Raw genomic sequence first — 12,976 nt, 5'->3', positions numbered from 1 at the left:
CAGAGATATCCTCAATTTTGTATTTTTCTAACTCGAAATTGAGCTTTCTCTTTCATACAGTAGTCAAAACATTCAACTGCTGGTAATAAGGCCCCTGGGATCGATTCCCAGAATAGTAATTGTCCTCTTCCCTACCCACTGTGGCTTACCATTCTCTAACAAATCCAGAAGGCGCGTAATGAGAAGGTCCTTGTTCTCCAGCCACTTGTGCCAATCCTGCAAGACATTTAGAATCATTATCCGCAGCTTATCAATTTCGCACTGCTGAACTCTTTTAAGACGCATGTTATTAAAGCATTCACCCACCATGCAATCAGTTTGAAAGGAGCATATGAATCAGTGCTCCCGGTGGTATTAAACATTCTATACAAAATATTCTTGAGCTAAGTGAAGAAACTATTCTCGCGGTAGAAGTATTGCTCTATCCCACGGAAAGAGAAAGCATTTATATTTGTTTATTTTCGTATTAAAATATACTTCCTTGTGAACATTTGAGAATGCTTTACGTTAAAAAAATGGACCACGAAAGAGCTCGGGGGCACGTCAACTAGTCAATGCAGAAACCTTCCACCAGACTAGATTTAATTCACAAATTACAAATTTCAAATGTTGGAGACCGGGGATCGAATCTCCCACCTAAAATCACACTCACTAGTCTAGTATTATATAAACGATTTCGTGACTAACTTCATGGTGGTAACCATATCTGCGCGAACAGCTGTAGTCTCATTGAGAGAACTTTCCTCTCATCTGGGTTTTAACCAACTTCTGTCAATAAGGAGGTTGTATTCGGTGGTTTCTTGTGGCCTTACGTTTGTGCGGTTCGCGCGGGTCAAACTCCGTCATTTTTAGACGGATTTTTCCCGATATGGTCCATTCAATCTGATGAAGAGTTTCAAAAACTTCCGGCAAAGCGACCGCAAATTTCTGCCGTTGCATACATATGCGTCGTGTCGGTCGGTGTAGGGGGTAAAGTGTCGCACGCACCTGCACGTGCGTGGCCAGCTGCAGCAGCGCGCGCCAGCGGGGCTCGGCCGCGGCCGCGCTGCGCTCCGGCTCGGCCAGCAGCGCCCGCGCCGCGCGCCGCCCCAGCTGCGGCGCCAGGCGCGCGCCCACGCACTGCAGCGCGCCGCCCGTGGCCGCGTACCACGCGCCGCTGCGCACCGCACGGTCACACGCCGCTCGCCGAGACGGCACACTGCGCATCTCGTGTGCCGCCTCAGCGCGGATCAGTGTCCGAGGTCTTACATATCAATATTAAGTAATTCAAATGTCAATCGATTCAGCGGCGAAGGACAACATCGTGAGGAAACCATACGCCGGTCTAACGGGTCATTTGTGCAAATTGGTGTCCCCCAGGGATCTATATTAGGACCCTTCCTATTCCTCATTTACATGAATGACCTTCCTTACCTAGCTGAGGAAAATCACGGGATAGTATTGTTTGCTGATGATACATCATTGATGTTTAAAATTAAACGTCGTAGAAAAAATCTTGACGATGTAAACATATGTCTAGCTAAAGTAGTACAATGGTTTGAGACTAATAACTTAGCTCTTAACGGAAAAAAAACGAAGAGTATTAAATTCACACTACCGAATGTTAAACAAGTAAAAACCATTGTACAACTTAATAGTGAGGAGTTGGATTTGGTGGATACTACAATCTTTTTAGGAATAACTTTAGATGCTAAGCTTCAATGGGGCCCACATATAAATAATTTAGCGAACAGACTTAGTTCTGCAGCATACGCGGTAAAAAAGATTCGTCATATGACAAACATAGAAACTGCTAGGCTTGTTTATTGCGTTGAGGTTGTGCTCTACTCTCGACATTTCAAAAAAAGCAGTTTTCTCGAAACTGAAATTGATTTTTTGTTATTCATATTGCACTTACAGGTTAATTTGAGTACACTAATATCAAGTCAAATAATTTGTCAGGCACATAAAATACATTTCAATAACAATTTTTTTGTTCAACATAGTAAATAATAACATTAAACATAATCTTTTCTGGACGTCCATGTATGGACGGGTGTATGTGGCATCAAAATTGGTCGAAAAAATGATCGTATCGGAATATTTTTTTTTTAATTATCTAAAGTAACACACGACATAATTTTTTAGTTCATATGAGCGTTCAATTCACTGTTAAATTTCCATGTAATTATTCTAGCTAATATTAATTGTAACTTTCAATGTGCAATCATTATGACATTCCCGTGTCTTGTTTACAAAAAATGAATAATAATTAATATGAAAAAAAAAATTTGTAATGAGCATTGAAAGTTTCAGTTAAAAAAAAATCAATTTTATTGTGAAAAAAATGAGATTATGAGGCGTGCACTTTTGGATTTTCCAAATTTTTTTTAGTTATTTTCACAGCATTATGTCCTATGGCATTTTATTATGGGGTAATGCTGCTGATATAGATTCTATTTTCGTCCTGCAGAAAAGGGCTGTTCGTGCGATATATAAAATGGGCCCAAGAGAGTCATTAAGGGATAAATTCATTCAAGGGCAATTGTATATTATTTTATAACAAATTACCAAATGAAATCTTTGAGTTGTCTCTCAATAAGTTCAAAGTTTATATAAAACGTAAGCTTACATAAAAATCCTATTATAACATTAAGGATTATTTAAACGATAAAAAAGCTTGGGTGTGAATTGCTCTAGCTTCATAGCTTAATTTAAATTTACTGGAAGATGGTGATAACAAAAAAATAAATTTACCCGGCTAAGTTTGTTGTGGGCTCTTAGACCAGGGCGCGTTTGGAACCCTCGTAGCTTTAGATTTAAGTTGGCGAACGAAGTTATCACCATCCCGTTACAATTATGTAAACAAATATGTATGAACGCTTCATAAGTGCCTGTGATAGGCATACATGAATAAAGAAATTTTGAATTTGAATTTGGACATCTTTTTACACATGTTTTGCAAATGTTTGTGCATTATATAAACCGCAGATAATCCCAACGTAAGAAGTGTCCGCTCACCGCAGGTGTTGCTGCGGGCTGGCGGCCAGGCGCCAGTAGTGCGGGTGGCGCAGCAGCGGCGCGACGAAGGCCTCCCACAGCCAGGCGGCGTGCGCGCGCAGCCGCGCCAGCAGCAGCGCGGCGGCGTGCAGGCTGCCGGCCAGCACGAGCGCCGTCTGGCGCCGCCGCTCCTCCTCGTCGTCCGGCCTGCGACAGACGCCCGTCACTCGCGTGCGAGCAGCCACGCGGATGCCACTATTGATGCATTCCCCACGCACACAAAACAAAAATATCTTTGTGGCAAAGCACTACCCGCGGCCGACGCCTCCCCCGGCCGAGACGAAAGATAATTCAGCAAGTATAATTTCCCTGGAAATTCCCTTTAAATTAAAACTATGACATGAATAGGCTAATACGCTTAGTAATTATTAGTCATTACTTAGCTTCCTGTCAGAATAATGATTAAAGTTCCGGCTTATCAAAATACATCCAATTCAAATATAGTTCAGCTATTTTAAACATTACTATGCACAAATGCACAGACAAACTATATTAATATAATAAAAAAATATTTTTTTTTCTTTGTTTTTACCTAATATGCTCCGAAACTACTGGACCGATTTTAACCATTTCTTCGCCAAAACAAAGCTCGAGGTATCTCAAAGTAACTTAGGGAAATTCTTAGAATCTCTAATATTTTTGAATTTAAAAATAGATTCTAAGAATTTGCAATAATGTCACTCAAAGTAGCAACATTTTGGCATAAAAAATTCTTTGTAAAATATTGGTGATACATAAAAATGATGTACTACATAATTAAAGAACTCATTATTACATACAAAAAAGTCCACGAGGGAATATATCTAACTATCATAATTAAGTCGCAATAGCAGCTTTTGTTTTCTAAAATTTTATTCGATCACCGGTAGAAACAAAAGTTTAACATTAATATCGCAATATAAATTCTAATACAAATAAATAAATTTATCATCAAGGATATTTATAATGCAGTAAAATATTTTTTAATTAATTCCAATCGGGCATATAATGTAGAAGTTAACGAGAGTTTAAAAATGTAAGGATGTCTCTTTAAGAGACACACTCATTTGAAAAACTACACCCCATTATTTTTACAAGAAAACACCACTTAAAATATGCAAAACTAAGCGCCTTGACAGCTAGTAGTCATATAACAATATTATGACAAACCTTTTAGCAATCATTGCATCAGCATTTCCGGTGAGGTTTTCGCTGAGAACAGAGACGATTTCGGCTTTGCAGAACAACAGCGCTTCAGTAAGCTTGTCTCCAGGAAAAGTGCTCTGCGAACAGATGAGCAGAATACATCTGCATCTCCCATTGATTCATAATTATGATATAAATTCAAAAGTGTGTCTCTTTGTTTGTTACCTACTTTTGAGTTAACCGCTGCACCTGCATTGACGAAATTTCGCACACATAAAGCTCGCATTCTGGAGATAGACGCATTTACTTTTCATTTTCCCGAAAAGCATACGGGAAACGTTCCAGCAGAATTTGTCGCTTTTCTCAGTCAGCTTTACGAAGAATAATAGTCTTTTTTAAGCCAAAGTCAAAAATATCTTTATTCAAGTAGGCCCATAGATAGATTTCACTTATGATGCATACATTCGATGAGAAATGTGTACACGATAGTGTGATGTATAACCATATTAGTAAACTTAAAACTAAAGCTACGAGGGTTCCAAACGCGTGCTTGTTTAAGAAGAAGCCCACAACAAACTTTGCCGGGTGTTCTTTTTTATCACCATCTCACATTGTCACAAAAAGGTTGAATTAGAGCAATAATTCACAATGAAGCTTTTCTTATCGTTGACGTAGTCCTTCATACTATAATAGGACTTTTCTATAAGCTTTCGTTTAATAACGAACTTTGCAGTTTCTAAGAGACATCTCCAAGTCCATGGGTAGTTTATTGTAAAAATGACACACATGCACATATCGAAATTATGCATAGTTAATTGTCGCCTGCCTACCCATGCAAAGTCACCATTTTAGCACACTTTCTATTATAAAGTCGATAGAACATACAAACATCTCTTCATTGTCCTTGGGACACCCAACTAATCATTCGGGGACTGTCAACATTCCTTTCTATACAAACCTTGTTTTTATTCCACTACAAGCTCTAGACTGCAATCTCACTTGGTGGTAAGTAATGATGTACTCTGAGATGATAAGCGGCTAACCTGTTAAGGAGTATGGCAGTTATATTTCACCCATACCCCCGAACCCAGGGGTTCCCAACCTTATTAAGCCAGAGGTGAACTTACAAGTTAAGAACTTTGTCACCTCTCTCGCGCCCTTACCCAGCTTGTTGATATATATAGTTACTTGTTAGTCAGGCACATAGGCGCAAAAAATAAAACATCCTCATTATGAATCTAATAAAACCATAATAAATAATACAATTTATCAAAGATTTTCACTTCTCGTGTTCTTAAAGTCGCACTTTCGGCTACGTTTACTATAACTCAATTTCAAGCACTTGTACATAAGTCTATAGTCATTATTTACTTTCTGGTTTTGGGTTCTAGTATTGCTGATCATATTAAGGCATATTTAACCATTAGGTGAGGATATATTTTTGATGCAAAGAATATATAAACACATGTTTGTTAATTTTTTTAATTTTTTAGTTTATCAAAATGTTAATATTTATTTATTCCTTGATGTTTTGTTTTAAAAGTTACTTTGCCTTTTGTAAAATAATTGATATTATTTCATCGCAATATAAAATTCGGTAATAAAACTCATTTTATCGTTCATTTAAATAATACCTTTTGGTAAGACCCGTGAATCTAATTTTAGTCATCGAACAAATTTCCTCGCAATCGAAGTGAAAAACTTTTTTTTGTTTCTTTATTTCTTTGTCCATTTTGCGCCCTAACTAAGCCACCGACCAAATAGATTTCCGGTATAGAGTTAGGTGAAAAGACTAAGATATGTGCCGAACAGCTAGCTTAAAACAAAATTGCAACGGTAACGTGGATAAGGGCACAGATTTTCTGCTTCTAAGTGTGTGTAGCTCGGTCATTAAATCCATTGTATCCACGCCTCGCCGTGGTAGGGTAACCGTAACCATTTAGGCTACAGCGTAACCACTGTGGCTACAGCGTAACCACATTGGCTACAGCGTAACCACTGTGGCTACAGCGTAACCACTGTGGCTACAGCGGCGGCGGGAGGGCGCTCACCTGCAGGTGCAGCTGCGCGGCGGCGGCGGCGGGCGCGTGCTCGTCGTGCAGCGCCAGCAGCCACACGGGCAGCACGCGCCGCAGCACGCGCGCCACGCGCCGCCCGCACGCGCTCGCCACCGCGCCGTGGCACAGCTGCGACACCAACCGACTATTCTTATAACTTCCCCGGGGAGAAACGACACCTGCCCGTGCGAGCCGTCTCATAGAAGGAACCGAGAGCATACGTAGGAGTGCATGCTTTCTACTCATCATCACCATCCGCAGACTATCAATATCCCACTGGGCACGGATTAATGATTGGTCTGTCGCACAATTCCACAGATAAAACTTCAGAACTCTGAGTTAAGAGTATATAATGACTATGGATTTTAAGATTTTGACGATAAAATCATCGAACGCAGACCATTAACGTTCCACTGCTGGGCGCAGGCCTCGTGTCTCATAGGTGAGACGGTTTTAGAGCACAGGCCCCCCACGCTGCTTCCATGCGGGTTAGTGGGTTTTATCTTTTATAAGCACAAGTGATATTAGCCGAGAGCGCCTGCGTTACGTTCTCTGTGAAAACGACAGTTGAAAATGCCAATTTCTTACGGACTTACACTGAGTTAAAATATATAGATCATAGCCCGACGCAGGATTCGAACCCAGGACCTCATGATCTACTATTGAACATGCCAAGCATAAGACCAACAGGGCAGTTACTTTACAGAACATTACCAGAATCTGATACTACTACCATCTACTGCAATCACCCACTCAACACTGCCTAGCATGATAAGTATGAGCAATCCCGCCCACTGTGAGAGGCCTTTAGTCCACCAGTGGACTGTGATAGACAGACGATGAATGACATTTCTGCCTAAATATTTCTGCATATAACGTTTTATAATATATTGAAAAGAAAAGAATTACCAAGCTACTTGTAATGTAAATTTTAAGTACATTTTTCTTAGTTGGATAACAAAATTAATAATATTTTATATGGACATTATATTATTATAGAGTAGTTATTTTGATTATTTTGAATCAATAATTCATATTGATATGCACTCTTAATTTAACACTTAATAATAAGTAATAATAAAGTTATGATTCACTTATTTACTCCTGAATTGCAAATAAAGTTGTTGCACACTGAAATCGAATCCTGTCATCATACAAGTAAACTGTATACCTGAGCAGCCTCCCGCACTCTGTGGTCACAGTCAAACGTGAGGGCCTGGTAGTGGTTCGCCCAACTGGGCAGTGCAGCCTCAACATCATCCACACTGCCTGTCTTCACTAGCTCTTTAAATTCCTGCAAGGCCTGGAAATAAATAATCACTCAAATAAATACTCATCAAAAAGCATCTTATCCATATTCCAAAAACATAGTCCCACTAAATGTGCCCATTCCTTGCAGCAGTACTCTCACAGGGGATTATTTTTCAGCAAAATTTTATAATTTACTGAATGACAAGGTTGCCCAGCTCATCCATCTAACAAAGAAGATTTACACTCACAAAGAAAAGTTTACATACTAAAAAACATCTTAAACAACAGGACTTCTCAAGCCCATTCAGTATTCAAACTATAATTTATAATTAACACTATATTCCAAAAAAATATGATTTTACCTATGTAAAGATTTCACTTCTATACAACGAGTAACGGAATTACGAAATACTGTTGAACGGTGCATAAGTATATTTCATAAGATCACCCTTTCAAAATATTTAATCAAAAGAAGCATATTTATTTTTCCGCACAAACTAATTCAAACAATTCTAAGTGTTTACTTATGACAACCCTATTGAAGATAAAAGACCGACGCGCGCATAGTACCTACGCTAGGCGACGCGTATCTAATAAAGTGACAAGAGTCACTTGATTTTACTTTTGCAGGACATGTTAGGGCTCAGGGCGTATCTGATTTCTTTCATTAAAATCTATGGCAATGGTTTACTCGAAACTATTAGCGTTTCGGTTTCAGAGATGAGTCTCAGAGACAGTAAATAATGTACATCTAAAGTGTCTGAAGTATTTCGGTTTTCGTTTACACGTCGTATAAGATAAATCTGAAAAGTTTAACAGTATATTTCAATAAAATACAAAAATTACCAAATCAGTAGCAAATTACAGCTATTATATATATTTAAAATTGCGCGGAAATTTTTAGATAAATATGAAGCGCTTAGCTGCATCCACAATATAATATAAAATTTGCTTATGTGCGCCTAATGTCTAAGCATTAATAAACAACGAAGGACAAAATTCGCCCACATGAATTGTGAAATGTAACATGAATGTATGAAAATCCTAGAAATAAGCTGCTTAACAAAAATCTTAATACACACAGTATGTACAATATTATTTAAACAATAATTATTTGCTATTTCCATTATATCATTCTATTCCAGATGAGCCATGCAATGGATACAAATAAATTGACCTACAGACTGTCGCATGAGAGAAATAATTATGGACTGTACCTTAATCTTAGTAACCGGGTCTTTCTTGGTAAACTTCTTAAAGCACACGGAAAACTCAGGAGTGAGATCTTGATCCATATTGGCAGATGCTAAAGAAGGGAATAGAACTGGCTGCGTCTTCCCACTGCCTGCAGTGAAATATTGATCTACATTGGTGGCATTTTGTAGAAGCTCTGCACTACGGCCACTGCTTGAGGGCTGAAAATAAATAAGATTCAATAATGTGATACTTGAAAAGATAGGCAAGTGCTGCAAAAAACGACTTGGGTATACTTATGTACATGCGTTAGATGTTACCCTTCTTTGGTGTATCAATTTCAAATTTGGCAACCGGGTCTCTTTTAGGATAGTTATCATTACTGCCAATGAATCTTGAAAATAGCACAGTATATTATGGTTTGATTGACCGGTTATAAAAATGAACCGGAAAGAGTGGTTTTGTTGTGCACGATGGGAAAAGCGAACACTTACACAAGACATATTATATAAACATCACAAAACATACAGGTTCCCGAGGGAAAATTAAAAATTGTTTATAAGCAAATCTTTAGACCCAATTCTGAAATCCAGGCAAACGAGAAGTCACGGGCAAAACAAGTATACACAAGTATAAAGGTATTTTATACTGCGCCTGGAACATTTTGATAGTATTAGTGTTAAATGAGTATTTATTTAAATATAATAATAAATATATAGTAAATTTATTTAAATATAATATAATAAAAAATAAAATAAAAGTTTGGAGGTGTTACTCGACATCTCTTGGTGAAAATGAGTTGTCAATGAAGATACCCCATCATCAAACGAAACTCAGTTTCAACTCAAAAGAAGGGAAAATTTTTATTCATTTTGAGCTAGGATACACCTTTTCCATCATCATCATCATCATAAAAGCTCCCCAGCCCTGGGTGGGCCTTGGCTTGGTCAAGCAAATTTCTCCATTTCTCCAGAAGCTGCTTCTTTCCAGCTCCCAACTCCCAAAATCCTCAAATTCCTCTCAACTCCATAACTCCACCGACCTCTAGTTCGTCCTCTGCCTCTACGCCCCTCCATCAACCACGTTGGGGCTCTCGTGGTCTTGCCCTGCCCATTGCATTCTTAAAAGTTTAATCGTCTTGACGATATTCGGTTCTTTAAAAAGTTTGTGCAGTTTGTAGTGGTACCAAATGCCAAAAACCATTATCTTGTATAGCACCGTTTCCAAGAAATTCTTACTATCCCATACTATAATTTTTTTTTTTTATGTGTTTCTAACACAGGACACAAAAAGATGGCAGCCGCCACAAAATCGCGAATTATATATTCTTTTACAGCTCCCACAATATGGGTATCAAATGAAAGGGCTTGACTAGTAGAATACTAAACGCATACAACCATTTTCAAATCCAAGTTGGCTGCCTGCACAAATTGCTGAATTACATTTCTTTTCACAAGTCCCTCAATGTTGATACTAAATGAAAGGATCTAAATGAGGGATATAAATTATACCATATCAGTATGCAAGGTAATATGTGCTAAATTTCATTGCTGTGTTGTAACAACAGATCTGAATAGTCATCACCACACCTCCTCTTTAGTAGGTGTTGTATGAGGCGAATAAGGGAATGTAACTGAGACTGGGCAGCCACTTCTTGTGAGATGGCGCTTAAGTAAGTTTCCTAATACCCCTCAAATTCACCCCACCGACAACGGTTGGATTTAAAAAAAAAAGGTAATAAATAGGGAGGATGTGGACAACAGCTACCATTCCGGACTGCTAAATCTATTGGACTAATAATACACATACTAATAACACTTTGATTTAATACTATAAATAAAACCTCTGTAAAGAAATAACCTCTGTCCAGACCAGATCAGAACTAATTTAGAAATTATAGGTAGCAATAAGGCCACACCCCTAATGTTAGAACCTATCCTTTGTACTATAGTTCTACCGAAATAACTAATTAGTGTACATCCCATGTAGGATATCATACTGTGTGATGTTTAAGTTGTGTCCCCATGTGTTTTTAAGGGGTTAAATGATAAATTGCCTGTGATAATCATAAGAATTCATCAGATAGGGGTTGCGCGCGCAGCTTACCCAATAGTACCTTACTTCTACCATATGTAGCCACAATGTAGCTTAGGATTACAACGCAGACAAATATTAGACAGTTAAGAAATTAAAAAATAATTAAATAATGTGTTAAAATAAGAAAAACTAGTGTATTTCGTATCGGTACTTACACGGGCATTGTTCTTTGTTCTTTGACTTTGATTCGATTTTCCACCCATTTGAAACGCGTAATAGAAATAAAAAAATAACAAAAACAGTCAGTTAATTTGCTAAATTTTTGCAAAATTCAATTGGGAAACATTTTCACTACCACAACAATCAATCGATACCAAAGACTAGAAAAATCGATAAAGTCAAGTGTAAAAAGTACGTTTATATTTCTCTTTGGTCAAGTAACAAAGACAATCACCTCCATAGTAGTTAAACGTAATAAACGGAACAACTTGTTTATTGGCATATTTTCTATGCTAGACTAGATATAATATCGTTATATATTATATCGTTACATATAACTGCATTTATCTCCAATTATGCACGTAGAAATATTTCACATTGTTATCGAATCGGTATGCCAACATCGGCTTACAGAAAAAAATTTATTCGTGTAGGTACTAATGTACACACGTAAGTAGTGAAACTTTATGCCTTTTTTTATTTCATTGTATGTATTGTATTTATTAATAATTGCTACTTTTAATAAAATTATTTACATAATAATCATCATCATCACGTCAACCCATTACCAGCCCACTACAGAGCACGGGTCACGGTCACCACGCTGACCCAGTGCGTTTCCGTTAAAAATTACCGCTTACAATTATTTACATTCAATAACAATAATCTCACCCTTGTGTTCAATGTATTAGAAATAAATAAGGCGCGTAACGATAAATGTGACTCAAAAATGAAGATGGCGCGTAATAGGAAAAGATGGCACGTAACGGAAAAATGTGACGGTAATTTTTTTTCCAACGTCAATAAAGAAGTTTCACCGATGATTAGAATTATGATATATTCCTACACCTTCTGTTCTCGTGTTCAGTCGTTTAAATTTTTTCGATGCATTTGAAGTTAGTGATGTTTATTTCACTGTCATTGTTCAGCCATGTTTCAGATAGAACTAAGACTTTGACAATTGAAAGTAAAAAGATGGCGCGTAACGGAAAAATGTGTCGCTTAACCGAAAAATGTGACGGTAATTTTTTTTCCAACGCCGCTTTTATAATAATACATACCATATCTGAGCTTGCTATAGTTTTTTTAGGTCCGAATTTTAGTGTTTTTGTATGTTGTGACTATTACCCTGTTTCGTAATATATTTGTAAATATCAATACACGCTTTTATAAGTAATAGATGTTCACTGCAGTTTCACCTGGGTTACATCACCACTAACTAAATAAAACAAATTTTCTTTGGCACGTTTGTGTGTCCGTTACAACGCGATTTACTCGAAAACTACCTAACAGATTTTTAAATGGTTTTCTGGATATGATTCTCGAGGGAGGTCAAACGTTTATAGTGCTTTGTTCAGTAGCTATTGGTTAGGTTAGGTCGGCCCAACAAAAGTGATCACTCAAACTTGACTGGTCTTGAATTATACTAATCTAAGCTGAAATACTTAAAATTAAATTGTTTAACTTGAGAGAAGCTTATATTATTACTTAAATTTTATATAGAAGAATATGATAATATAAGGAAAGGACATTTATTAATTTAAAAATAAATATTGATTATAACTTAAAATTTATTCTAACAAACTATATAGTATGTACATTAGAATTTGGTGTATGTACATTTTTAGTATTTAATCCTATAAAAGTAATTTAATGCCTACCGCTGCCGTATGCGTAACCGCAAGGGAAGCCAGATAGACTGACAGATTTCGTAAGACGGTACGTTACGAAGCTGTACACCGTCCCAGAAGAAGTTATCACTTTAAAAAAAACCGTTTTATTTGATCCTCCCAAACACCCTCATTGGACAGCGTGGTTGGTCTATGCTCTTACACTGACCCAGCAGTGGAACGTTAATGGTCTGCATATGATGATTTCATCCTTAATCCTCAAATCCATAGTGGTGTACTTATATCTGAGGGAGTTGTGCCCCAGAACAATCCCCTATTTTTTTTTGAAGGCCTTAAAGGACTTGAATCCATGGCCGTAAAATAAATTTAAAAAAGCACAATCATTACTCTGTGCTAATCACCAGTTATAAAAAAAAAAAGATT

At 37.4% G+C, this 12,976-nt stretch overlaps 1 protein-coding gene across 1 annotated transcript in view; it reads right to left on the bottom strand.

Moving 5' to 3' along the window:
* LOC120626516 (E3 ubiquitin-protein ligase listerin) overlaps positions 1-11,064 on the bottom strand; it is a 31,830-nt gene extending 20,766 nt beyond the window's left edge. Inside the window, exons 1-8 of the mRNA XM_039894042.1 lie at positions 10,919-11,064; positions 8,690-8,887; positions 7,393-7,524; positions 6,216-6,350; positions 4,189-4,301; positions 3,001-3,186; positions 988-1,243; positions 150-216 (exon numbers count right to left, since the gene is read on the bottom strand). Of these exons, the coding sequence (XP_039749976.1) occupies positions 150-216; positions 988-1,243; positions 3,001-3,186; positions 4,189-4,301; positions 6,216-6,350; positions 7,393-7,524; positions 8,690-8,887; positions 10,919-10,966 (1,135 nt within the window). The 5' untranslated portion in view covers positions 10,967-11,064. The remainder of the gene's footprint in view (positions 1-149; positions 217-987; positions 1,244-3,000; positions 3,187-4,188; positions 4,302-6,215; positions 6,351-7,392; positions 7,525-8,689; positions 8,888-10,918) is intronic.
* Between the last annotated feature and the right edge of the window lie 1,912 nt (positions 11,065-12,976).

This window comes from Pararge aegeria, chromosome 9 (assembly GCF_905163445.1).
Source record: "Pararge aegeria chromosome 9, ilParAegt1.1, whole genome shotgun sequence".
Classification (NCBI taxonomy): domain Eukaryota; kingdom Metazoa; phylum Arthropoda; class Insecta; order Lepidoptera; family Nymphalidae; genus Pararge; species Pararge aegeria.
The sequence above is the reverse complement of the archived record's forward strand: the minus strand, read 5'-3'. Positions and strand labels throughout refer to the sequence as shown.